The 27101-nt window shown below is 34.4% G+C and overlaps 1 protein-coding gene across 6 annotated transcripts in view; it reads left to right on the top strand.

The window, feature by feature from the left end:
- Tinc (transmembrane protein tincar) overlaps positions 1-27101 on the top strand; it is a 115777-nt gene that overhangs the window by 61078 nt on the left and 27598 nt on the right. For all 6 annotated transcript variants that reach the window (XM_070299232.1, XM_070299230.1, XM_070299234.1 and 3 more), the window contains 4 exons: positions 16124-16211; positions 19442-19721; positions 20779-21003; positions 21736-21867. In XM_070299232.1, the coding sequence (XP_070155333.1) occupies positions 19448-19721; positions 20779-21003; positions 21736-21867 (631 nt within the window). In that variant the 5' untranslated portion in view covers positions 16124-16211; positions 19442-19447. The remainder of the gene's footprint in view (positions 1-16123; positions 16212-19441; positions 19722-20778; positions 21004-21735; positions 21868-27101) is intronic.

The following is a 27101-nucleotide window of genomic DNA, read 5'->3' as shown; positions in this document are numbered from 1 at the left end:
CACGCACCTATATCTCCGTTGTCCCGGGGTGAGGGATGTTTCTGTATCCATGGTGATACGCTGACTCATAGAACGGACCACTGACGCCGGAAGAAGATGGTTCGTGGGAGTCGGGTGGAAAATCCTTGGAAGGATTCCCTGCAGCTTGTGATCTATTATTCCGCACCAAGGGCGCGGGCGACTGTGATCCGTGCAATGACCTTGGCAATGTCCTATAACCTCGAGAAAATCACAACAGGGGAGAGCCCTCTTTGCCTCTGGAGGTCAGTCTTTCCTTTTATAACCCAGCATAAAGATATGTGGTCTCTCCAAGTATAAGTAGATACGTGATGCTAGAAGACTTATGATTTACATCGTTATTAATTTTATTTGTTAGTTTTTTCTTTGTAAAATTATTATTAATATTTGCTCTTCTAATTTATATTTTTACCGTTATTATTAAAAAAATAGAAGCGATTATATAAAAACGAAAATTTCAGAGCATCGCGTTTAGAGAACATAATATTTCATATTTTTTGTCAATCCTTTTGCGGAGACTATTGTGACATTTGCCAGAGCCAAAAAAAAACATGCATAATTCTTACAGCTTACGCACAGATAAATTGCATCAATTTTTCTCGTCAACAAAAATACTTGGATACGATAAATTTGGAAAACTCCAACTTTTCGCATAAAATGTCAAAACGTGTATCACACAACTGTCAAAACTTAAAAACATTCAAATTGCGATTTTTATGCTTTACGATACAAAACTCGAAATTAAAACTGAATCTTTTAAATGCTAATAATAATTATTTAAAAAAAAAAAATATTTATTAAGAGACAGCCAGAAAGCAATTATCATTTACAAATGTATTATCGATAAACGTCATTATGTTTGTAGTATTATTTTGATAATAAGTTGTACGTATTTTTTGAATATATGCATTTATCTATCATGTAAAAAGGATGCGGGCGAAAGAAGAAGGGGGATGATAAAAGGTAGCCTTAAAGTCGGAGATTCTTTCGGTAGCGACGTAACGAAGATAAAGTACTGTACCTTGAAGGGGATCTTGTCCGATCTTCATAGTCACGCAAGATATGCACTAACGATTCGGAAAATACATCTTCGTCGCATCTTATGATAGAGTGATAATCTGCAAGGAAGGAGTCAATTTCCCCCATCAATTAATTATAAATGAATTGTTGAAGCATGTTGAGATACCACATTCATTTTACTACTTTCTCTTTCCGATATACTTGCAATTTCTTTATTATTTTCCACTTTTCTGTGACAAGATAAAATGCAAAGACTAGTAAAATGTTACGCGTTTATAAGTAATGCTAAATGCAAAATCATAAAAAGTGATAAAATTGCAATAATTGTATTGACTAGGTAAGAAAATTGTTATTAAATCCCTCGTGACTAAAGACGTTATCTTTATTATCTCGAAACTTTATTGATAATATATATATGTTCTTCTAATTTATTGCTATAAATTAATAATATTATTTGTTAATATTATCCGATGAAGATTATCTTCTATTACTTTCGGTTGAGAGAAGAGATGCTTTTGCAGTAAATAGAGCATAAGTTCAATGAGGCTAATCATCTCGGAAGAGAATGGAGGTTTTAATCTGCCTGGATGTTCTTTTGCAAAATCTGGAACACCAATGGAGGAATTATTATCACAATACGACGGATATAGGCCACAAATATGACCATGCTTTGCAAAAACAAAAGAGATAAATACGGACACGGCATCAAAAGGCTCGCGTATTTCTGTTCTCGGCAGTTCTCTCGAGTTCTGCCGTTTTGAAAGCTTTTGAGGTATCAAAACATCGGATGTTCTTTTGTTATTCCTATATCGAAATAATGCAGGACGACATAAAATAGAACCGAAATTCTACTTAAATAATAATCGCGAAAGCTTTACTTATTTAGTTTCAAGAAGCAAGAATAAAATATAAAAATATACAAAGAGAAAGTTTGATATATCAGAGTGAAGGTGTCTGTTTCCGATATCAAGAATCACGAAGAATTATTTTGGTTTTATATCCTTTGCAGCGGAATCATATAAGAATCATTTATTATGAGACTTGACTATAATAAAATTGAAAATTATAAGATTTATATTTTTCACGAATAAAAATCTTGAGAATGCAATATAAAATAGCTCTTTGCTTCTATAAGAAATTTTATCAACATTGCTTCGAAGATATAATTATTTGTTATTTCTTTCATTACTGATAAAAATACATGAATCGTTTAAGACATGTGTATAGCATCGGGATTGTTCTTAATGACAGGAATAGAATTTCTGATCCACATTAAGAACATGTACGTAATAAAAAGGAAAGAGATCTTTGAGATTACGTGAAGCTACGAAGAAACGAAAGACGCACTGATGGTGGATTTATATCATTTCTTCAGAATTCCAGGCTTTGATACAAGAAAGGATTTTATTATTTCATGAAAGCCGTCGGCGACGAAAAGAAAATTCATGTGCCGTTCGGAAGAGACGATGTGAAGAAGCTTTCGGATTATTCTATCATTAAGAAAGATACATAAGAAGTCTGTTATATAAAAAGCGATTTGTTCATTCGTACATTTTAAATATGTATGTATGTATCTATGTATGCATTATGTACGTGGGTAAATCTTGAGAAAATAATATATAAATGTTGCAGATTGTTAGCTAATTACATCATATTTTAAAATACAAAAAAATAAACTTTATGTAAATAAGAATATATATATAACACAAGATCATGTTTACATGATCTTAACATATTTAATTTACATATAAAAATTCTATATTTAAATTGATATATTTAAACTCTTATCCAGATTAAACGCAGACTATTAACACTTGGATCTACGAATCCCTACATTTTAATCTTTAAATCTCAAACTCCTCGTTGACGCGGAATCATTTCTATAGAGCGTGATGACTTCTCGGCATCTTTCAGAAGCGGAAAGGCAGTTCGAGCGCTGGCATTTAATCCGAGTGCGTTTGTCACGCGCGTCACGCACTTTACAGCCCCTCACGTTCCGGCAATTCCCTCTCGTAATGTTCAAGATCTTAGGAGGTTGTGCCACTACTACTCTTCTTCCTTCTCCTCGTCATTCCGTCCCTCTGCCACCTTAGCTTATTCACGCGGGTGACCGAGCGTGGCGAAGAGACGAAGCACGTCACAAAAGAGGGATAAACGTTTAACCCTTCCCGTGCGCGCGAATTTCAACTCGGGACTTGAAATTTTGTGGAAAACGAGCTACGCATTTCGAAAGAACGATTTCCCATTCACCACCCTACGTTCTAGAGAGAATGACGCAGATTTGGCGATGTTTAGGGCCGATTCTTTCACAAGGGTATGTCGTGATATACTGAAAATAATACGGTTCTCTTTTCGCTTTGTATTTCAAGTGCCTGAAGAAAATTGAAATCTGAAGTTTTAGTGTGATAGAATTTCAATTATTCGAAGCTCTCAAGAAAGAAAGATTAATAGAACGTTCATTTATCGTTAATCAATTTACTCAAATGTATTATAGAACGAAAAACCTTGCAAAAAAATTTCTCGCTTTTAATTTAATTATTCTAATAATATTTGATTAAGTTGATAAGAGTGTAAAATAAATTCTGTATGAAGATAAAAAAAAACATTTTTTTCACTTCAAAAATTTAATTTACTCCACATAATTTACATCGGAATAATTTAGAGCATGCAAAAGTCAATTTTAGTCTTCTCTAATATCTTTACACAAGCGACTATGGCTATTTTACATTTTCTTCAAATCTTGAATGATTTATTCGGGATGACCGTCGAAAGTGAAGCGAATTCGCTTTCAGGTACGTCCAAGTTTTCTCCTTCCGTGTAACACACGCGATTCGCACGCACGATCAATCATCATTCCCTTCCGTGTGCACTCACCTCTCTCTCTCCCTCTCAACATGTCAAACTACAATTACCCGCGTGCGTGAACTTGCATTCGAAGCGAGGCGAGTATCCGGGGGAGCCCCGACCCGACGTCGCGGTAAAAGAACGGAATGTCGCCGGAATCGCGCAAGCTTTCGTCTTGTGGAAAATAGATCGACACTTTACGTGCCTATCTACGGAAGGAAGAAAGAGCTCGCTCGCGCGTTTCTTCCGGGCTATCTATCCCGTAGAAATCGACTCGATCGAGACAAAGGGGGAGCCTCCCCGTAATGAATCATCGATTTAATCCCCAATGGATAATCCACCGATGACGAGAGACCGCGTCGCAATTTTATAATCAATTAAGAAAGGTGCTGCCGAGAGAGCGATCCTTTCGTGGCCACAGGAACGAGGAGAGGAGAATCGATAGAGTGGAAGTAAACGAAGAATCCCTTGCTAATGAGTCCATCAGTGGCTGTGTGAGATGGGTTTAAAGCGCGCATCTGAAGCGAGCGTCTACACCAAGATGTTTTACGCGTAGAGCACGATATAAACTGCCACTTTATATAGTAACTTAAGGGATGATTAATGAAAAGCGGAGGTAATTTCTTATTGTTTGTCTATTTGGGTTCGTTTATAGACTAGCAATTTAAATATCTTATATATATGCGCGAATTATCTCTTTGATTAAAGGTAAACAACTAATGTCAATCTTGCTTCGAATTTGCAATATCGTATGAAAGACGACGATATTGTTCGTGAAATTAATTTAGAAATGCAACATCATGTTACACGCAAATAACGTATAATAAAAACATGACGAAAAAAATTTCAAGGTTCACTTTTTTTTTTTTTTTTTCCGCCCCTTTACGTGATATATGCACGTCTATTCCGTAGACCATCATGGTGTTCATAAATTAGATGCTTCTTCAGGTACTTTGCATAGTCGGCTTTCATGTCTCTTTTAACGTTTTTATTTGCTCGCAGTCATCTCTACTGCACTCCCTACGGTTTAATAATACGGCTCTTTACATTATAGTTGAATTTTTTTAGAGGCATTTGTTGCATGGTGGATATGTAAACTTTAGATTACATTTTCAAACAACTCAGGTGCAAGCTATTTGAAGAATATCAAATTAATTGCTATTTTATTATCTTACAAATGAACATCTATTTCAGAAACAGTTTATATAACACGTGACTCTTATTTTACTTTTCAGACATTTATCGCGATCTTTTCTTTGTTTCCATCATGCAATTATTATCCTGAAAGCATACGCAGCAACTTATTGTTAGCGCTTATCGGTATCATCAAACGATCTCATAAAGTTGCTGATTGCGCAGATATGTCACTCTAAGACTGTTTATTATATTCATGGAAAAATTACATCAGATCGATTTCGTCGAAATATATTACATTGTAAGATTAATCCAAATACGTAATGCAATGTGCATATTTTCTTACATCAGTTATATCATCCTTAATATAAATACATTTCAAAGTAACGTTCAAGACTAAGCATATTATTTATTATCAGCAAAAATAATATTTCAATAAATTTATAATATTAAAAAATATTAAAAAATATTTTGTTAACACGAGGAAATCGTGATATACCGGTGAAGGTATAAAATAGAAATACAAGCGTAATGTTATCCGAGTATTCTATACACACACGGGGATATCAGTGCTTGGACCGGTTGATACTCAACGTCAGGATTGTAAATCGCAGGAAACGCGTTACAGTTGTTTCGATAACAATATCGTCTAGCTAATAATGTCCAGAAAATATCGGATTTGCCTCGCAGCAATATTCTGCGACTTATCGCGTGGCACGTGTAGCTGTCTGCAATTTTAAAACGTGATAGCGGACGTCGTGTTATATGGTGACACTTTCTTATAGTAATTTATGACACAATTAAATACAAAAGACGCAAAAATATGATTATGAATCGAAACGAGTAGGCATAAAAATAATAAGATATAGATATTAATTAGAATATTAATTTGATTTTTAATAGTAGATAAATATCATTTTCTATGCGGTGCATAGAAATTCTCGGCGCACACTATGATTTAAAATAACTTTTATACTTAGTTATTTTTGGTTAACGTCATGAATAATCGAACACCTTTAAAATATCGAAGTAATTAAAGCGCTATTTCGAAGTGTTGTATCGTGTTTTATTAATATAGATGCTCATCAATTTGTCGACAGATTCATTTATGCAACATTAGTGGACGGAATTATCGCATGTTTCTACGGGTGATTCATGCCGGGGCGTATTGTATCCGAAATCACATGACTAAACCGTATCTCTGCTTACGGAAGTTACAACTCAATAGACGACCCTCGCAAAACGCTATATCACACGATTAGGAGCATTTGTAATCGCGTTACTCGTTGTAGCTCCCATAACGGACCGTCTTGTCGTTGTATCGAGGGTATATGTGTGTGTATGCGATTCGCGTGACCGTTCCGTGTTTCGGTATGCATCGATCTTAATCCATTATTTGTACAAGCGCGTCTCCAGTTTCCCGCAATGTCGAACGAGGGGCGACAAGCTTTGTCGACGTCGAATCATATCTACATTACGTCCTTTCATTGAGTACATCAGAGTACATTGTAAAAAAAAAATTTGACTGAAACTTCAGACAAAGTATCTGCGATTCTTTTGCATATTTAGTCTTTTGAACTTCTAGAAAAACGACTCTGATGATTAAGACAGATTGTCTGAAAATTTTTTTAGACACCCAGATTTGAAAATTTAGACGAAAATGTGTTCGAATTTTTGAAGAAAATTTTTTTACATTGTACGTCTCTCTCATTAACTACACGCGTGTCAACGAGCGATCGGCTACGCAATCTTTCATCTTATCTTATCGCTTTAATGCGACTCGACCGATGCGAGCAAACTTGTCCGAGTTTCGATTTGTCGCCTTTGTCATCGCGCAAATGCGATTTCGTTGTCGCCTACGCACGAGCGTACCGATGGTAACCCATTGAATGTCAAGCGCAGGGTCTCCCCTTTGCGGGATTACTTGATCCTTCATCGCGAATCTCCCTCTTCTTTCCTTCTCCCTTCATCACTCATAATACTTCTATCCGAGTATACCGATGCCGAGTATGATTCATGATAGTCGACGAAGAAGGATAGTCGAGACGTTCTTACTTCGCGAGACGTTCCTTTGCGATTCTTTGCTTCGGTACTTTGCATCTCTCTCGCTTCTCTCTTTGTAAGTTTTATTTATAACACGATAAAGATGAAAATGTAAAGAGCGAAGTGGAAAGCTGAAGAGAAGTTAGAGGTTCACGAAGTAAGGCATTCATTCTGCATTCAGCAGTTGCAGAAAGAAGAAACTTCTTCTCGTTGAAACGCTGCCGGAAAGGATCAATGTCTAGCGTGATTGGAAGAGCATTGTTTAATTAGAGTAGACAAATTATGAAACGTGTAATTTTATTAGTAAATTAAATTATCGGCGAAATGTAATCCTGGTGCATAAGTTTTTACGTGAGAACCCTATTTAAGTTTCCGCTCCGTATATATGGAAATTGGAACACTGCATTGCGACACATTGAGCACTCAGGATGCGAACAATATATACAACGAGAGAGATTTTTTAATTACTTTTTTCTCTTATATTTTATATCTCTGCCAAATTGCGAAGCGTGGGTAGCGTATAAACTCTCAACGATTTGATTTTTTTTGACATCGTTTAAATTTCTTCTCGTAATTTAGAAGGGGCTTTTCCGGTGACGATTTTATTTTAAAGACATTTATTTTTAAAGCGATTCTCAATGAAAAACGTCGTCCGAGAGTCACCGGGCGTTGGAGTGAACTTGACCTGGCTCATCCTGGCATAGAACGTTTTTCGCTCTTTGTAGCCAAGAAAAAGAGACGGAAAAAATTTAGAGCCCAGGGAAACGGACAATCTCGAGTGTGCCTGAAAACACTGCTAGCAATTTTGCGCAACTATGTTGGCGAGTTGCATAGGATTCTTTTTTTTTCTTTTTTTTTCTCTTGGTCGTCCGTTCATTTTACTTTGATTTTCATCTTCATTCACGGCGAAAAAAATTGTGCTACTTTCTCTCTTTCTCTTTTCTTTTAAATAAATTATGGTTGCTCTCGTTAACATCCGCTTAACTTGAACAATTAGCGTTTACACTTTATTAGACGAGGGGAAATTAAATCGTGTAGAATATAAATCCCGTAATAATGTAAATGTTTTTTTTAGAGAGATATATGCTCTTTACATCGGACATGCAGCAATCTTACACTAAGATTCTTCAGTAATTATTCCGATGTATATACGCGCATAGAAAGATAGTTAGCGCGTTTCTTCTTTATATTATATTATGTGATATAACATACTATAATATTTTTTTAAATTACATATTTTCTTATTTATGACATTTAGATATGACAGTTGTTGACACTGGCAAATTGATCAGTGAATTGGATCTGACATTTAAATTCGTTTGACATGTTTTGTTTAAGATTAGTCTAGATGTTAGATCTGGATTTGAAAGACCAATACCACAGGTCAGACCCTTCTCTAACCACTAAGTATGAGCTCAAATATATCCATGGTCTTGTTATACCGTCACGCCGCTTTAAATAAAGTTACACATATATACGTATCCATGTGAATCCTCTTATGTAACACGAGTTTAAATTTATGAGTCATTATCATAAAATGAAACAGAAATATAAGTGCTTGTACGATCGAGTAAATATTCTCTAACAAGTAAGATTAAACGTAGGGACCGATCTATAAAGATATCAATATTGTGATACGGAAGAAAATAAAGAAACGAGAAATTTTTGTTAAAAACTTGTAATCTTCTGCTATGCCCGATTTTTTAGTTAATTAGCGAATTTAAATATCGAGAAACGTATCTATTTTTATAAATCTGTCTTATCGTGAACTTCTTAATTTCTATAGTCATTCTCGATCTAGTTCATGCGCAAAACAGGAGTTTGAATCTTCTTGCGTTACGATGAGAACGCATGGTAAATGCAAATCGCACGTTGGCAACACGAATCGACGAGCCTTGATCTTCGACCCTTCACGCTCTTTCACGAGGCAAATGGAGAGTCAAATGGCTACGGCGGTTACTGTTGGCCGTGCCAAAACCGCGAGGTCAAATATCTATTAACCTCTTTCGTGTGCTATGAACAAAATGTTCGTACACGCGGCTTTCCTATCGAACGGGTAATGTATATAGTTACATCGGCGTTAATCGTTCTGTCGAATGAAAAAAGAAGTGATAATTATTATTTAACATTTATCGAGATAAATATGAAATTATCAATATACATATATTTGCTAATTGATTCTATTATATATGTTGTAAATTAGTTAGTTTTATTTTCTAGATTGAATGTAGAGTAATAAATATTCTCATGACAACTTTCTAATGTAACAATATAATTTTATTACGCATAGAGCTGTTAATAAAGTTTTAATTGAATTATTGGGAAATTTACCGTAAATATCTACATTGTAAGCTCTAGAAAAATATTGATTGAAGCTTATAATGCACAAACCAACTTAATACAGTTAGCATAAAATGTTTTACCGTAACATATCATCTAAATAATTTTCTTTATTTATTGAAACTATATGTATAATTATATATAATATAATTTCAAGAATTTGTCATAATGCGTAAATTTTGCAAGATATCTGTCTCGCTGTGTAACTTACGAAATTTAGGATTAGGGGTAACATCCTAACGTAATTGATAGCTCAAACTTCTACGTTCTATGACTTTAACCCCATCTTCTTGTTATCGTGTCAACCCTGGTTGCTTCCCCTTTTCACCTTACCTTAATCCTTTTACAAGACTTACAAACGGTCGAGTTCACGCTATATCATACTTCCTTCAATTTCCATTTTCCTGACTCGATTCGCGGATTATGTCATCTCATTTCTTCGTTTCCTACAGTTTGAATGTAATTTCGTTTACGGAGAACAACGTTAATGAGATCCTCAGGATTAATTTTTATCTCGCTTTTTGAGTCCAACTTTACGACCTATGTTCTTCGCTCCTCTGTATAATCTTTTTTTCTTTTTCCTTTTTTTCTTCTTGTACGGCTTCTAATCTTTTGTTCGTAGGAGGATATTTTGCTAGTCTACCCTATGCAAAACTGTATCGATCGCGTGCAGGTGTGAACAGCTTTAATGCGTTAATGCGTTTGATAGTTTCGCGAAATATCAATCGATCAATCGCACAGCTTTCGAAAGTGAAAACTGATGGTATTCAGAGAACATAATACTTTATTTAAAAATTGCATCTTAACATTATATATTCAAGTGCATATTTAGCTGTCTCAGTATCACACTTAATATTTTTAAGCGCGATTTTAATAAATAAATATTAATATAAGAAAAATGCTGTAACAATATTTATAACAAATTTTGTACGATATGCCATTCTGTGTGCCATTATTTCGTAATGATGTTTTGGATTACCCTCGCTAGAGCATCGCAAGATAATTAATGTCGGTGCTGCCGTTCCTTAACGACTAGAACCGCGTACGCTATTATCCTCGCATCCCTGAAAGAAATTTCCTGGATCTTTAATTAAAAGAAAGGACGAACGCACATATTTCATGAAGTTTTATTGCCTTGGGATGAAAGTAACAAAATTATTAATAATTTGGGTATTAAGGATTTGATGAGACATTTGATAGGATATAACCGATCGCTTTTCCGGCTGGAGCCTTTAATGTAGAAATTAGTAAAAGGATTGTTGCGTAAATAAAAATTTCGTTTGAAATATACAGATACTGTTTTAATTAAAAAACAGAAATAGTACAATACTAAAGTACATTAAATGATATTTTCAAAGATATTTTTTATCGAAAGACAAAATGTGTTATATGAAAGATTAGATCCTTTTATCGTTACGTTATTTATTTTTATTGTCTGTTTCGCGCTGCTTTTCGTCAAAACATTTTGTCGAGTCTTGTACTTTGATGCGAAATGGAAATAGAACGATACAAATGTTCTTGATTATATCGGCATCATCGAATCGGCGATTGAAAGTGAAGCTTCCATTTCTGATCGGTTGCCCTCGTCAAGCTCAACCGAGCCCAATTAACGCAAGTTCGTCACTTGTCAAACGATGTGCGTTGCCGTACGGAAAAGGGGCAACAGTTAACCTCTCGGCGAGGGGCTCTCGACGAACTCGAAGAGAAGGGCTCCGAACGATGGGTCGTGACGGTAAGGGCTCTAGAATTATCACGGTTCGGCCCCACCTCCGCCTCGGGACCCCCTTTTGTGCCGCGGCTCCTTTCTCCAGTATGTGTTCGTGTGCATATGCGCGTTATCATTTGTGCGCGAACGTACCGTGGAACGACGACGTATCGACGACGCCCACAAATGGATACCATAAGTGACTATCTCCCCGCGGATCAGACACTTTTCTCCATCAACTGTCCGGCGCCCTTCTTCCTTCCTATTCTTCGCACGTTCTCTTTGAAGATTTTTCGTCCTATCCTATTAAATCCAGCATTTCAGGCGGCAATCGCATCTTTAATTTCGCCAAATGCGCCTCTATCGAGTTATGTGCGGCAAAACTTTTATCGATAGATAAAGGAAACTGAAAACTATCGGTTTCATACAATTTTATAAAAAAAAAATATTTGTTTAAAATAGAACTATTATAAAGAATCTTGTTTTTTATTTCTGGCAAAACATTAATATTCAATTAATCTTCTTTTCATATGAATTATTTCAATAAAATAAAAATGCGCAAAAATAAAATTTAACTTACAAAGAATAAAATGAAATTTCTACCTGAAGAAAATGCCATAAGTTATGAAAAACAAAATCTCAAACTAATATACCAAATTCATTAAATAAAAATAATACAAACTAAAACTTCGCAACACATTGACATCTGTAATGTAGTCGGGACGTAAGATGGTCTACCTTATGCTGAATTTAGATAACGCAGTAGAGAGAGAGAGAGAGAGAGAGAGAGATGAGAAAAGCCGAATGAATTAAAAACGTTCGTTTCCTTACCAGCACTCGTAAAAGACACATTTGCCTAACCATACGAAAAGGAAGCCGACGAGTTAAACCCGATTTATATTCCGGCTAGCACGGCAAACAATCTCGAAAACTTCTAACCGCATCGCCCCCGCCGTGTTCGTGTCCCCACCGAAAAGAGAGAGAATTCCGAATCAGCGTTTCCCGCTTGCGGAGCTTTAAGCTTTTCTCTCTCCGCTAACTTTGCCAAATCTCTCTCGAAATCAGTCTCTCTTTTCCGTGCGCCTCTTGCCTTAAATTGTGGCAGCGTTGAATTCGGCGCGCCCGCATGGGAAGACAGACGTCATGAAAAACAGGCGAGTAGATGAGGATGAGAGACATGGGAAGGAAGAAGAAAGCGATTGCGCGCGCGCGGAACCGCAAGCTCGGCAAAGGTCCGAAACTCATTTCATTTTCCGCTTTCGAATTTTCACGCTTTCTATCGAGATAATGGACTTGCGGATTAGATATCCTTCCCCACGGGAGATACATCATCTCAAGTATAAGCCCGACGACATTATGATAAGCGATAATAATTATACAACTTGACTTTTGTGGCATAACTTTGAAAGAGAGATGTTTTTAAAATATTTATTACTCTGTATATTATATTAATTAATATAAATACTAATTTTCGAAAATTCTTTATTTAACTGTTATTTTTATACAACTATTTAAATACATATTAGATTTGGTATCTCGTTCAGTTCATTTTTTATTTGTTTTCTCTATCCTTTAATCATAAGGGGGATCGCGCGTTATATCCCAGATAATAGAAGATTTCTCTTTGACCAGACCAGATCTGACAAACGATAACTTGGAGGAACCGAAATAAGAGACTTATGGAAGATCTGAACAGGGAATATGTGGAGAGAGGAAAACGGTGGGTACTCTCCCGCGAAAGAGAAAGCCGCAAACTCGGCAAAATGGCGAAGCCCGAAAATCTATCTCGATCTTCCGTCTTCGAATTTTCGCTCCTTCCAGCGAGATAATAGGGTTTCCCGGATATCTTACCGTACAATAACTCATTCGGGATACAAACTGCGCCATGTTAACCGCTGTCGCATATTAATCACAATTTCCATTTTCTCACGCGAACGAGAAGGAGAGACGCTGGCTTTTACCATATGTATGCAGAAAAGCGCACGACGCGAATAATATTTGCGCACGGATAATCTCGCGCGCATTAATTCGAGAATCGCATTTCGCGCAGAATAAATCATCCTCTCGAGATTATTTTATCTAGATTAGAAATTCTGTTTGCAGCAAATTGCTGTGCGTGCAAGCTAAACTTTCCTGTATTTTCAAATTTTTGAACCTTTATATATATATATATATATATATAGGATAAAGTTTACTTGTCGCGCCACGAATGATTAAACCCAGCACCAATATCTGAGAACGAATAGTTAACACTATGAATTCTGAGACGCGAACATAATTTAACTTATATTTACAGTCTGATAATTGTGAACTTGCTTAATTTAATATTTACATTAGCGTCAAAGCGGCAGAAAGGAGGAGACGAGCGAAGAGGATAAAATATGAAGGTGAAATAACATAAATATTTTCTCGTTAAATATCTTCGACGAATTTACATTCGTCTTACATACTTGTGCGATTTACGATGAAAGATGACGGGCGAAACTCTTTGTTCCTCGACATTTATGGCGCGTTATGATTTCTTCAATAATATTTTTTATCTCGATCTCATTCGTATCTCGGTGCCTACAAGCACGCGTATCCGTAACACGTGTCATGACGCGAGTAACGGGTGATAAATCAGCGTTGTATACGAGCATTTTATTGAAGTAGACATTTTTCTCACCGTCGACGGAAGTTCTTGCCACTTTGCGCGCGTAACCGTTTCAGCTGATGGATAATTAATGCCAAACGGTGCGCAGTTCTGATTTATTGCGAATGATGTAATCATCGGCGCGTTCAGACTCGATAGGGATATGGAGGAATTTTGCAGAGGCTGTGATTGACCTCTAAAGAATCACGATAATTTTCCGTATGATTAATCACGCCGTGGAATCGATTACCGTTACTTTTGCCTTCGTTTATTGGATGATATTTTTATTCCTTGTCCGCTTTCCATATTCTGCACTCTCGAAAAATTGTGGTTTAATCAAACGTGTTACACAAAATGAGCAGGATTATGATTGATAAGTATTGCAAATTATATATTTCCGAAAATTCAGCGATTAATAATTTCTAATATTCTTATCTGAAGAGAAATTTTTAATTGGACATAGAATCTATTATTAAAATTTAATCTCTATTCTGAAACGTATTTGATACTTTAAACTGTGAAAGAGGCGAAGAGAAAAGGGGAAAAAGAAAGAAGAGAGAGAGAGAGAGAGGAAAGTGAAAGAAAGGAGTAGAGAGATTCAATTAACACTAACGGAAATCGGAAAAAATCATTTGATATGTGAGAACAATATACGGAGGATTGAAGAAACATGGACACGAATATCATACATTTGTATATTATTTACGGGCAAGATATAATAATTTGTGAGAATTTTCTCATAGTATCAATAGCGGGATTGTGTAATAATGATAACGACATTAATTATAAGTAAATAGTTAACGAGACAAATTATCTCTTTTCACCGTAATTTAGTGAATTGCAACGTAATTAATCTTTTATTCAATTTTATTACATTGATATAACAATGAACGAGAGCTAACTTCCATTGTATTATTTTGTAAAGTTAATTTAACACGTAATGCAATTCGGCAAAATTGATTTGACTGTGATCTTGATTTGATTAATTAACACAGAATAAGATGCTTTCTTTGAGAAAGTGAGGGATTAAAAATTATTCTCTCTCTGTTTTTATATAGAATAGAATTGTTATTGCATAATATGCCTTCAGAGCTCGTTTATCTTCTCGATATATTTATTCGTATTGTGCACCCCACGTTAATTCACGGCCGTGCTTTGTGTGGTTCGAGGTTTGCCTCGAGGGATAAAATTAATGAACTCGCGGTTTTGCCTTCTTATATTAGCTATACGAGCTTACCTTTCTCAACTCGAGCTACCTGAAAACACAATGGCCAAACATCATCCTAGAAGAGCTCAGGTGGCGTTCAGGCTGTGTAATACGAAACTGTAATCAGACTAATGGCACTATGCTATCTTTTTCTTTGTGAAATCGACTGTACGACGATTGAAAAGAAACAAGAGGGATGAGACATAGAGATTCAGCCTTATCTCGTAATGATAAAATCACAAAACATTTATCAAGCGCTAGGCAATTTGAAAAAAGTCCCGATTCTCTAATAATTTTATCTATAACGCAAAATAATTTTTATTCGCTCGTTATATTCTTTGCTTTTACGGGAAGTGACTTTAAAAATTCTTTAAATTTTGGAAATCGGATAAAATTCGAGAGCAGCTTACAACTGTCATCTATACGTTCTTTTAATAAAAGCGTGCAGGAAAAATTAATTCTCTTTCATGTGTCCAGCAGTAATCTGTGAAAGTATTAAAAAGATTTTGTCGTCACCCGTTTTACAGCAGATGAAAGCCGATACGTTAAAATTCACATCACACGACAAACTTTAAGATATGCGATAATGCACAGTATAATATACCATATGCACAAAGTAAATCGCGCTATGAAAGAAAATGCGAAGCATGAGTTACGTAAACCGTAAATGCGAACGTAATTAACACGGCTTATCCAAGCGTATGCAAGCTCATTATCCGGCTTATGTAAGCGCCAAATTTTATTGATCAACAAAGGATATTCTCGCGAATCACGTCGGTTCTCTCTAGCATTCTTGCTCCAGGATAAACACGAGCCAGCAAACAACAACCTAATCCCATGCAAACAACTTCACGAAGACAATCTGATTAATGAAGCCACTACTTATTCATATATACTTACAATGCAAACAGTGATACGAGAGAATTAAAACGTATACGTGTATAAATACAAATATGAATAAGGATATGCAGGCGAAAGATATCGTGCGCGTTTGAGTATTTATCTCGAAAAAATATTCTCCTGCAAGTTTCAGCTCTCGTTTTTTATTTAAAAAATTCTGATACAGTATAATATTTCTTCTACAACATTCTCAGTATTATATTTTTTATACCATAATCTTATTTTAACTTATTATAATAAAATTTTACTAATGATTATCTGTTATATATATATGTTTTAGGTGCTGCCATCACCAAAGATGCTAGATCTTCGAATCAATTATATCGGAGAAGCCTATTCGAGACTTTAGAAGACTCGACAGAAATCTGGTAAGTTTTGTGGCAAAACTTAAATATGATATATCGGTTTCATGCTTGAACAAAGTGTAAATTACTTGCACTATCGATTGATCGGCGCTAAGTCTTCTGATAAAAAAGTTTTTAAGTGGAGTTTTATTGCAAAGTCGGGTAATAGATATCGACGCGCCATAATTGGATTCTATGAAAAAAGAGAGTACACGAGTATAAAAAATGCATAAATAAAAAGAAATTATAATCTCTAATGTTATAACAAATTATGCATCGGCAAAATTGTATATAAAGCAATTTGTACAATAAATCTGAAAATAAAATAAAACTTTTTTTTTTTTTTTATACATATAATATAATTGAAACATCATATACAATCTAGAAAGAATATTAAAGTTATTATTAAAGTAACTGTCCGTTATAATTTTAAAATAAAATAAAAAGACATGTTTTACTGTTCTCAAAACATATCATACTACTATATTCTAAACAATTTGTCGGTATTTAAACATATATATAGTGTCGAACTTTCAAACTAAATTATGCGTAATCGCGGATTTTTTTTTTTTTTTTATCGTCTACCAGGTTCTCGAACGAAAGTTTTAGCTGAGCGCGCAAGGATTTTACGCTTCCACGACGATTCTTCTGGACTTAGTGAAAGATTTTCGAAATCTGGTAGTGACTTTTAAGAATAATCTTTCAAGCGTAAAAGCTAATTTTAAGCTGCTTCTATCACTTCGATAACACTGTACAAAAGTCGAAGAGTTAATATATTACTGAATATTTAAAATGAAAAACGATCTGTCTCTTTTAAAGTTTTCCCATTAATAACACGCATGCGATAATATATATTTCAAGTATATAATTACAATAAAAAATATTTTCTCTCTGATAATAGATTTCAATGATCGTTATTTTTCGCATTTTTCAACGAGATTACATATAAAACATATATTAAAAAATACATAAACGGTAAATACATTTTGGAAATAAAATATTAAATAAAAAAGAATGTATCTATAAAATGTGTCTTTACTTTATGATTAATTGTTTTATCAGAGTTTTAAGATTTAAAAAAAAAACGATCAATTATATATGTAATAATGTATAATATATAAATAAACATTGCCTATAATACAATTTATTTCTGAAACGGAGTTTATCCGAACATTAATTGCACGATGCTATTTAAAAAAAGAATCTTATCGATCATCTTATTCACGCACAAACGCACTCTTGTGAATTCTCATCTATAAAAGGTCTTTTATAAAGCACAGCTCTTCAGACACCGGTCCTTTGATGCTAGCGCGTAATGTGGATTCGTCTGGATGCTAATTAATATTTCCACTTTCCGCGTAAGAGAGCGACTAGACAAGCAGGTGAAAAGCTCGAAAATTTCAGCGTACACCGTATAGATTTCTATGTAGATAGCAAAATTCATATCTATATAATCTTATACCTATATGGCGTCATAATTATTTCTATAATTTTTTTTTTTTTTTTTCGAAAATATCGATACATTGTACATTCAGACTATGCACTAGAAATATTGTATAATGCGTTTTGAAAAACGGATTATATTGTAATCCGTTGGTATCTCTCTATTTCATCTAACAATCCCATGATAGTGCAGATATCGAATGTGCTCGCAAACGTAGGAAAGAATGGTTTGCGTTGCACAGAGAACGAGAAGATTTCGCGGGTGGTTTGTACGCGGCGGGACTATAAATTCTCAGATCGTGAAACAGGAAGGCGAATACACGCCTGAGGTCCCTGATACGGTCACGCACGTGCCTCTTCGCACGCACGCACGCACGCATCGTCGTCGTCGTCGTCGTCGTTCCCTCCTTGAAATTTTATCGCGGAACGAATCCAACGAAAACGATCATAAAACTTTGCACTTTACAACCCCTAAGCTCAGGGAAGTCAAGCGCGAGGGACTGAAACCCGGCTCATAACTGAACAGAAAAATAGGTATAGATATGCTCCCTTCTACAGCAAGTTCTAAACTGTAGAAATTGCGTTCATATTTTAATTACTCCGACCTCTCGCAACCAGGCGAAACAAATTGCACCTCGTTTCATAAATATGCCACGGTCCATTTAATTAGAATCGATATTTTAGTAATAAAAATAAAACGTAATAATAAAACGTGATTTCATTATATTCCATTAAACACCCTTTGTAATAATAAATCGTTAAATTTTCAATAAAAAAAAATCGTTGGATTAGCTTACGTGTATTCGTTTAACTTATGAATTTAAGAAATTTTACTCTATGTATTTTGTAAGATCGTTCTGCTGCAAAGTCTTCGAAATTATGATATATTATCAAATCGTCGAAGCTCTCTAGATAATATCATGGAAAATACACGAAATACGAGAAGAATTATTTCGAATTCTCTTTTATTCTCATACGCGTCGCATTCTTTTTAATATTTAAATAGAAGAGAGACACAAGCCTTCGTGCCAACCTAATATTTTAGCATAACCATATCCGCGAGTTTCCACACTTCCACGCAACATGACTGTGAAATGCCGAGAGAAAGAAGCGTGTGCGAGGAGAGCCGTTCGCTCTCGTCAGGAAAGGTAGCAGGAAAAGATACAACGGGAGAAAAGGGCCTCTCAGGAGGCTCAATGGCGCACGAGAGATAAACCGTTGAAACCCATTGAAACTCCGGTGTAGCTGAGTAAAATGGAAATGACTCCTCGAGTCGTTCGTGAGATAAGATGGTTACGGTTCAGATAATTATTGGATAAAGGGTACGACGATTGAAATAGGTGCGAGAAATCAAATTGAACTGATAAATCATGATAATGTACTCTCAAACATTCAACTGTAGTTAGATAGAGTTAACTTTATTATACAACAAAATAGGAGAATATTTGATATGTTTATTTTCAAAGTATTAAAATTCAGCATTTGAAATCTAGATTTTAATTTTTTATACGGATGTTTTAGATCTTTTTTTTTTTTCTAGGTTTCCCGTGTTTCAGAAATACAAATAGCTGAAGAATAATTTTTTTATTATTTATCTAATAATACTAAAGAAGAAATAATTTGTTTAATACATAGAATTTTAATTTATGTGGCTTAAGTCATGAAAATATTTAATACTAGGAATTAATAGATTGCAAAAAGACATAAGGTTTAATAAATCTTTTGTTATAAAAAATTTGACTCAGTATTTGATAAAAAATATTTACGATATGTAATCATATGAAGGACGTGGGGCTAATTATGTGTTTCAGGACAAAATGTCGATGACTGGGAGCTTGATGGGATACGAGAACAATAACGATGTGAACCAAGCCAAGTGTAAGAAACCGTTGAAGCCACTGCCAGTTGTGTCGAGCATAAGCTCGAGTGGCGTTACTACCAGCGCTACCAAGTCGAAGAAAGCACGAAAAGCAACGAGAAAAGAATCGTGCATACGCGGTCATGTGAACAGCCTCTGGTCCGTTTGGTACGGTATACTGGCTGTCGCTTTTCAAGCATACATAGCAATGAGATACGCCAAACGATTTGCCGGTAAGATAACAACTACTCTGTTGCACCTCGTTAAAATACGCCTCTCCGAGATCGATTGCAATGTCGATTATTCGGGAATTTTTCCGTATTGATTTAGTGGTTTCACTTTTGAATAAAGTATCTATTATTTACTTTTATGCACAAGTACAATAAATAATAATTTATAAATGATAATTTTTGCGCGAATTTACGTCTTATAAAATTTTTTTTTGAATGATGACTTTTGTAATAATCTTAATTGCTTTTTAATATCAATATATGTGAAATATGATATATTATTTTTATATTTTTAGAATTTTTTTAAATATTTTTATCATATATATTTTAATTCTATAACTTTGATTTTATTTCATAAAATTAATCAAAGTTATAGAAAATAGAAATAACACGTAACGCGCAATTATGAGATTGCATTAGTAGTTTTGGAAGAAAACACATTTTCTTTTCGCTCGTTTGGATTACTCTTTAATCAGTAAAATTTCTGGACAAGATTCCGAATGGTTCGTTGCGTTTCCTTATTTTCCGGCCGTTTCCGGCGGCGGCTTTGCGTAAATTTCTTTCCTTACCAACCAGTACGAGGCTTTCGTTACTGAAGGCCATTACCATAAAGGACACATGATAGGGACGGGATTGCCAGCAAAATTTTTCATGCTTTCTATCTCCCTGCACATTAAGAACTGATGTTTTAATTCCCTTAATAGGATAAACAGAAAATTGGAGATAGATATAATTATTAAATAATTTACAAATCTAAAAGATTGTTAATGAATTAATATAGCATTAACAAAATTCTTTCGAAAAAGAAATTGTTGAGTTGTCTTGTAACTAGATTTGAGAAAGAAATAGATGCTAATAATAGATGCTAATTTTTATGTTTTCACAAAATTAATCTATGATATTTGATATTATTTTTGTAATTAATATCAAAAGAAGAGCTATGATTTTTTTGCATAAAACGAGAGAGACTCCATTTTATCTTTTAAAATATATTTATTTATTTTGTTTATAAACTTGTAATCATCCATTTATTTCATGCGATCTTACATCATTCTTTCAGCTTATCTATCATTACCATGGCCGGCGGATGCGCCACCTCCTAAAATCGAATTGTATGCCTGCCTGGTACTGGCCGGTACCGGAATCATTCTACTTCCGGTGTTGCTTGGCGCAGCATTTTTGAAGCTCGGCAATCTCGCGAACGATGGAATAAAACTCGGCCGACATTTGAGCGCTTGTTCTCGCGATCCGCCATCATCGCTTCTCACTAACAATCCCGATAACAGTAAGTGAGCTATAATTTTAGCTTCCACAGTATGTAACAAAGAGCTATATTCGTAACTATAATCGATTGGGATCTACTTAAGACGTAAAATGATCATTAAAGCTCTCTCTGTACTCACGTATCTGAAACTATTTGTCTTAATAAAATTTAGAATTTTTTAATTAACCGATATTGTACGTTAAAAACAAAACATACATTATACTTTTATCTTTTATACATACATTATCTTAATAAAAAAAACAAACTAACTAACGCTTTATATATATATATATTGGAAACAACAAAATGAAATAGAGAAGATCGGAACGAGATGCGAGAATCTGATGTATCACTTTAAATTCATACTGCCAAGTTTGAAAGAGATGAATAAATTAAACATAAAACTTATTCAAAATCTATTATATTCTGAATGCAGGAGAGCTTTAAGAATTTTTCCTTTGGAAACTATAGGGCGTAAAGTATAAGTATGTTATCGATTGATATATGTAATTGAATTAAATAAATTTATAATATTTAAATTATAATATTTAACTATAACATTTAATTATAATGTTTAATTATAATTTTTATAATATTTAAACAGCGCGTAATGAAAATTAAATAGAATATGCTGTAGAAAATCAATATTTTTGTTTACATTTTAAATATGATCGCTTGATCATAATTACAATGTCTGACATCGGAAAAATTTCTAGTAAAAATAAAAAAAAACCGATAACCACGATTTTTCAGGTCTGGCGAATAATTTATGGAGACACGGCGGCCCTACCACGGCTTTCGTACACCTCTGCACGGCCATGTGCTTCCTCCTGCCCTCCCTGCTCATGGAAGCGCGGCTAATACATGCTGGATTTCTGCCAAAAGGTAATATAAATGTCTCTGCATTGCTACTCGTTATGTCTCTTCGGAATTAGGTTAAAGAGGAGAAAGATGTTTTCCTTCAGATATCATATAGAAGAAATAACTGATATCGCGTCCAATTTTTTCATTGTTTGTTGTCAAATTAAAATCAATCTCTTGCAAATATGGTTTAAAATAATATCCTTTCACTTACGTATGGTATATTATTTCAGTTTTTTGTTGAAGATATTCTTGATTTTTTTTTTTTTTTTTTTTTTTTTTTTTGGAAATTTGATTGTTTTATTGGTCTGAAAATTAAACGTAAAGATAAATAGATTTCAATCCATTTGACTAATTAAACTTTTCTCTTAATTCATGTAATGCTTTACGAGCTGAAATGATGATTTTTCTTTGAAATCGAGCTTTCTGTCAAAAACAAATGGTATTGGTTCATGTTACTTTAAAAACATAGTCATATCATTTTTCCAAGCAATATTGAATAAGTAATAATCTAGCTCAGTCGAGTCGAAACTCGAGTCAAAAGAAGTAAGCACACACTTTGATGTACGACGATTTTACGCTCGCTGAGTTTTCAAGGAGGGACACTGCCGCAGATATATGATGCGAAGGAAAACAATGAAATCCACGTGAGAAACCAAGCATCTTCCCGCGATCACTTTTCCGGACCTTTCCATTTCGCGTACGCACCCTCGCTTGTGCAAACAATGAGGGTTCGGCGAAGGGAACATTTCTACTATTTGTTAACGCAATATACTCTCAAGAGTAGCACTTCTCTATTTTACCAGTTTACACATACAAATGTTGTTTATGATATTTAAACAGAAACTCTAAACAGATGTAATTCGATGAATTCTATTATTTTATTAAATTAATGAATTGTTGGATAAACGCAAGAAAGAAATTTCTCGATTTTATCTCTCACGTTAATGAGACATTATATCTTTTCAAATTATTTTAATTTTCTATTGGGATTTTTGACTATGATTTTTTGTTTTAATATCTAAAATAATTATTGCATTTATCTAAGATTTTAGCCATTATGCGTATAATAAACGTATTTGTTTTTTTAAATTAATAATTTAATCTTAACATATTCTAATATTATTCATATTTGGCAATAAAACTCACAATAAATTTTTGTCATTTTACATTTTTATGTTTCCGAGTTTATAGAAAGTGCGTGATATGATAACGTTTATTGTCCCATAAACAGAGGAAAGACTATCTAAATGTTTTACTATTCCCGCTATAACTTTATTTCATCAGTTTTCTTCATCTCGTGATTTATTCAATTTATTTTTAAACGTTTCTTATTCAATATGAATAATTTAGAAATTCACGATATAAATATTATTGATATAGAGCAAACGACTATCTCGTAAATTTTGCTTTCACTAATGGATAACAAGCAATAATAGATAGTTTATGCAATGTTTTCGTGTATACTCGACAGATAATTCGTCCATAATTGAAACATCATCAAAAAGTCACATTTGTTCGAATAAATAATTCAACGTACGTTATTATTACCGAAACAATTAAATATGTTCACCATGGACGTGAATGAACGAATTAATTTTCTGTCGGATATGTAAATGCGCGCGTCTCAAAAATTGCGCTGCTCTTGCACGGTCAAAGTTTCCGCGTCCTGTCCACCGGCAGAACGATAATACCGAGTCGTTCTCGACTGCGGAAATATCATCAACTGTCGAGCAGAAGGAAAGTTTCTACATGGTTTCGTTTATCCCGCCGGCGAACAGTCGTGCCGGGCCTGAATAAATGCATTTCTCCGTCGAAGTCAAACTCGATAAACCGCGATTTACGATGAGGTTCCCTGATGCATAAAATGAGGAATTTAACGGGCGGTTGTATCATTTTATGCTTACAGAGTTAACATATATGATGACACTCTGATGTCATATTGAGATTCGTGCAGAGATATCAAGATTAAAAATATATTTTCTTTAAAAAAAAAAAAAAAAAAAAACGCAGCACGTTATTTTCAGACATCTGGCGAAGAAAATATTATTGGATACATGTACCCGCATATGCGTAATACATAATCTTTGTTTAAAAATTTGTATAAATTAATCGGAAAAAATATATTAAACTCTTATTTTTATTTATATTCTTGATATACATAATTAATTTGAATAAAATTATACGGGCATGTGTGTTACCTGCAGCAATTAAATATATTTATATAAAAAATATTTATGGATAAAAATCAGCAGATAATAATAGTGTCTTTGCTTTTGTGATCTGTCACATATTACACGTGTGACAGCACGCAATATATCTCGCAAAAAGAAATTTTCAAGCAGACATAGCACTTGAAGTTTATGCGAGCGAAACATACATGGTAATAAAATCATCATTGTCGTACAGATGAAGGTGTGTAGTGAAAATTATTCATCTCTTCAAACATATATAAACCATATTAATCTGTATAGTAACGGGTTTGTACTCCTTCCTTGGCAAAAAATTTACTCTTCAAGACACTACAAAAGGTATATTTTGGGTGAAATTTCGAGCTGAGAAGTTACAAAGAGCAAGATATATGAAACTAACTTATAAAGAGAAAAAAATATAAATTTCGAATAAAATGTGTATGTATAAAAATATATTAGAAATATTTTTGCAACTAACTTTAATGTGTCATCTATGAAAAATACAATAGATTACGTATTCATAGCGTAGGAAATTTATATATAAGCTACGTTAATTTATTAAATACTAGCAAATATCGCGTTTTTACAGCGTGACACGTTAATGAAACGAGACTGAGCATTTTCCACGGGGGATTGTAATTAAATGTCGGAAAATCAAGTTTATAATCGCATTTCTATGTTTTCCAATTCCAAGCTTCGCGTGACAATTTTGAAATATCGATACAGACTGGCAGAGCGCGTTTCTCTCTTTAGCTGCATTAGTCAGGGGGTCGATATACGTCCGCATGTCGAAGGGGGGTATCCAACGTTTAATGCAACCGTCGGCGCTCGCAAATACGTATCATTCGCGGAGCGCATTAACCTTGCCCGTAATTATAGCGAAGTGACGTACATACGTTTGTACTCCCAGTACTAGGACGCCAATGGTATTGTATAATGCTCGTCCATGTATTCCGTAACACATGCACGGTGCACGCTCGAAGCTCTGTCAGGGACACTTGTGATCCGATTGAGAAATATTTTCTTGCCTTCCGTTTTTCCGCTGACTTCTCCTCCGCTTAATTACCAGCGATGTCTCATCCGACAGAATTGTTCACGAAATTAAAATCTTTCACTCTCGGCGGAACTCCCGTTTGTATAAACTAGATAGAAACTGCGCGAGAGAGTTTTCCATCCTTCGTGTCTGCAGCCGACTTTTTCCTCGGCTAAGGATTAATTATAGACGGAAACGCAAACAATGTCAAATGCCAAGAACATTTTTCGTATTCTCATACTTTTCGTACATTTTTTTTTCTTGTTACACACTCTCTCTCTCTCTCTCTCTCTCTCTTTCTCTCTCTGTACATGTATACATAATATATAAATTTTATTTATATTACAACTTTTCTTGAAATAAATATTTATTAAACTGTTATTAGCAGCTCTTAACGCGTTATAAATCTTTTTTCACGTCATTAGACTTTTTTCATTTTTTTTATAAAACTGTGTAGTATTCGAAATTGTAAATAAATATAATAAAATATAAATTTATTAAAATTCTTTTCATATAATTATCGCCGCTTCAAAAAATTATTTAATTTACAAAATTACATATAATTATTCAAATTAAAATGAACAATTACATAGTTATAGATTATTTTCTAATCAATATTGCACGTACACCCGTAATTTATTATGACTCCGCGTGCGCGAGCGTCAGAGAACAACGGCTTTTTCGCGAAAAGAGCAAATTGTAACAGTCTGAAGAATAGCGAGATAAATTACAGTGGCCCGTTTAACCCTCTGCTCTCCGTAATTAATCGTACGTATAACATCTAAAGAAATTCAAGAGCGAGAAGTACGAGAGGAAGTTGGACATACGTATAGATTAGTCTTGATACAAGTTTGTGCTTTTCTTTACTAGACATTAATCAAATTCTGCAATAGTAATTACAGAGCATCGGGGACATATCAGATAACCCAAAAATAGTATTTTATTGCTTCTCTGATAAATTAACAAATTATTGATTAATCTGAGATTGATTTTATTTTAACAAAAAATTCAATCGGAGATCAGTTCGTACGGTTTTTTTACGATCACATGTAATCTAATAAAATTATACAATGTTTGCGGAAAACTTCTCAAACTTAACGGTAAATGATACATTATTGTATCGCGAGACAATCGAGTGTGTTTAGCGTAGGAAATTTCGCTTATAACGTCCCGATTTAGAAGAGCAACGTAAATATTGCTAGCGAGAGATATGACATTTTACGGCTTTTTTTAGGAGGCGCGCGCGAAAAATATCAAAGCGGAACTTGTGCATAGAGTAGAAAACTATGAGAACCTCTGGTCTGGCGTGATCAAAACTTGGGCCATCGCGCGTGAGTTTGTGCTAGTTTAATGCTCGTATTACGCAAGACCGTGTTTACGTTTACGAGAGTTTAGCACGGGAAGCACAAAGTGTCTCGACGAACCCTATTCACGGCGCTCGGCATATAACATATTGCACACGTCGGGGACGCTTCCAAGGAACTATCGCCGCGTCCCCTTATCCGGTTTGTATCTCTTCTCCTCGCCGACTAAAGTTAAATCTGTCATGGATGCGAATTCCGCGCGCTTATTTTGCTAAATAGAAACTATGGGGTATACTCTACGCATCTCGTGCGCGAACTTGATTATATATCTCGTCAATCCGATTTATCGAAAGGACCAAACTTGCCTACGCACAATGTTTATGAAATAGTCTATACGTGTTGCTGCAACTATGAACTTGCAAAGCCGTGCTTTCGTAACTCTGGCATGCCTAGAATAAATATGAATGCAAGGCGTAGATAAGAAACTACAGTTGCGCTTATTGTGGCAAAAATTGGACGAACGAAGTTACGGCTGGACATTTCTCGCAATTATACAGAAACTAGATTTTTATTAGTCGAAAGTACAACTTAAAAGATGTATTGCATTAATAAATTTAAGTTATAAATCGGTAATTTTAATATTATAATTGTTTAATTTTTGATTACAATAAATTATCATATTTTTTTGCTTGAATTTTGAGTTCTCATAGTGGAAATGGCTTTGAAGAA

Source organism: Polyergus mexicanus, unplaced genomic scaffold (genome assembly GCF_030449975.1).
Source record: "Polyergus mexicanus isolate NDT 795.1 unplaced genomic scaffold, iyPolMexi1.0 SCAF_7, whole genome shotgun sequence".
NCBI lineage: Eukaryota > Metazoa > Arthropoda > Insecta > Hymenoptera > Formicidae > Polyergus > Polyergus mexicanus.
The sequence above is the reverse complement of the archived record's forward strand: the minus strand, read 5'-3'. Positions and strand labels throughout refer to the sequence as shown.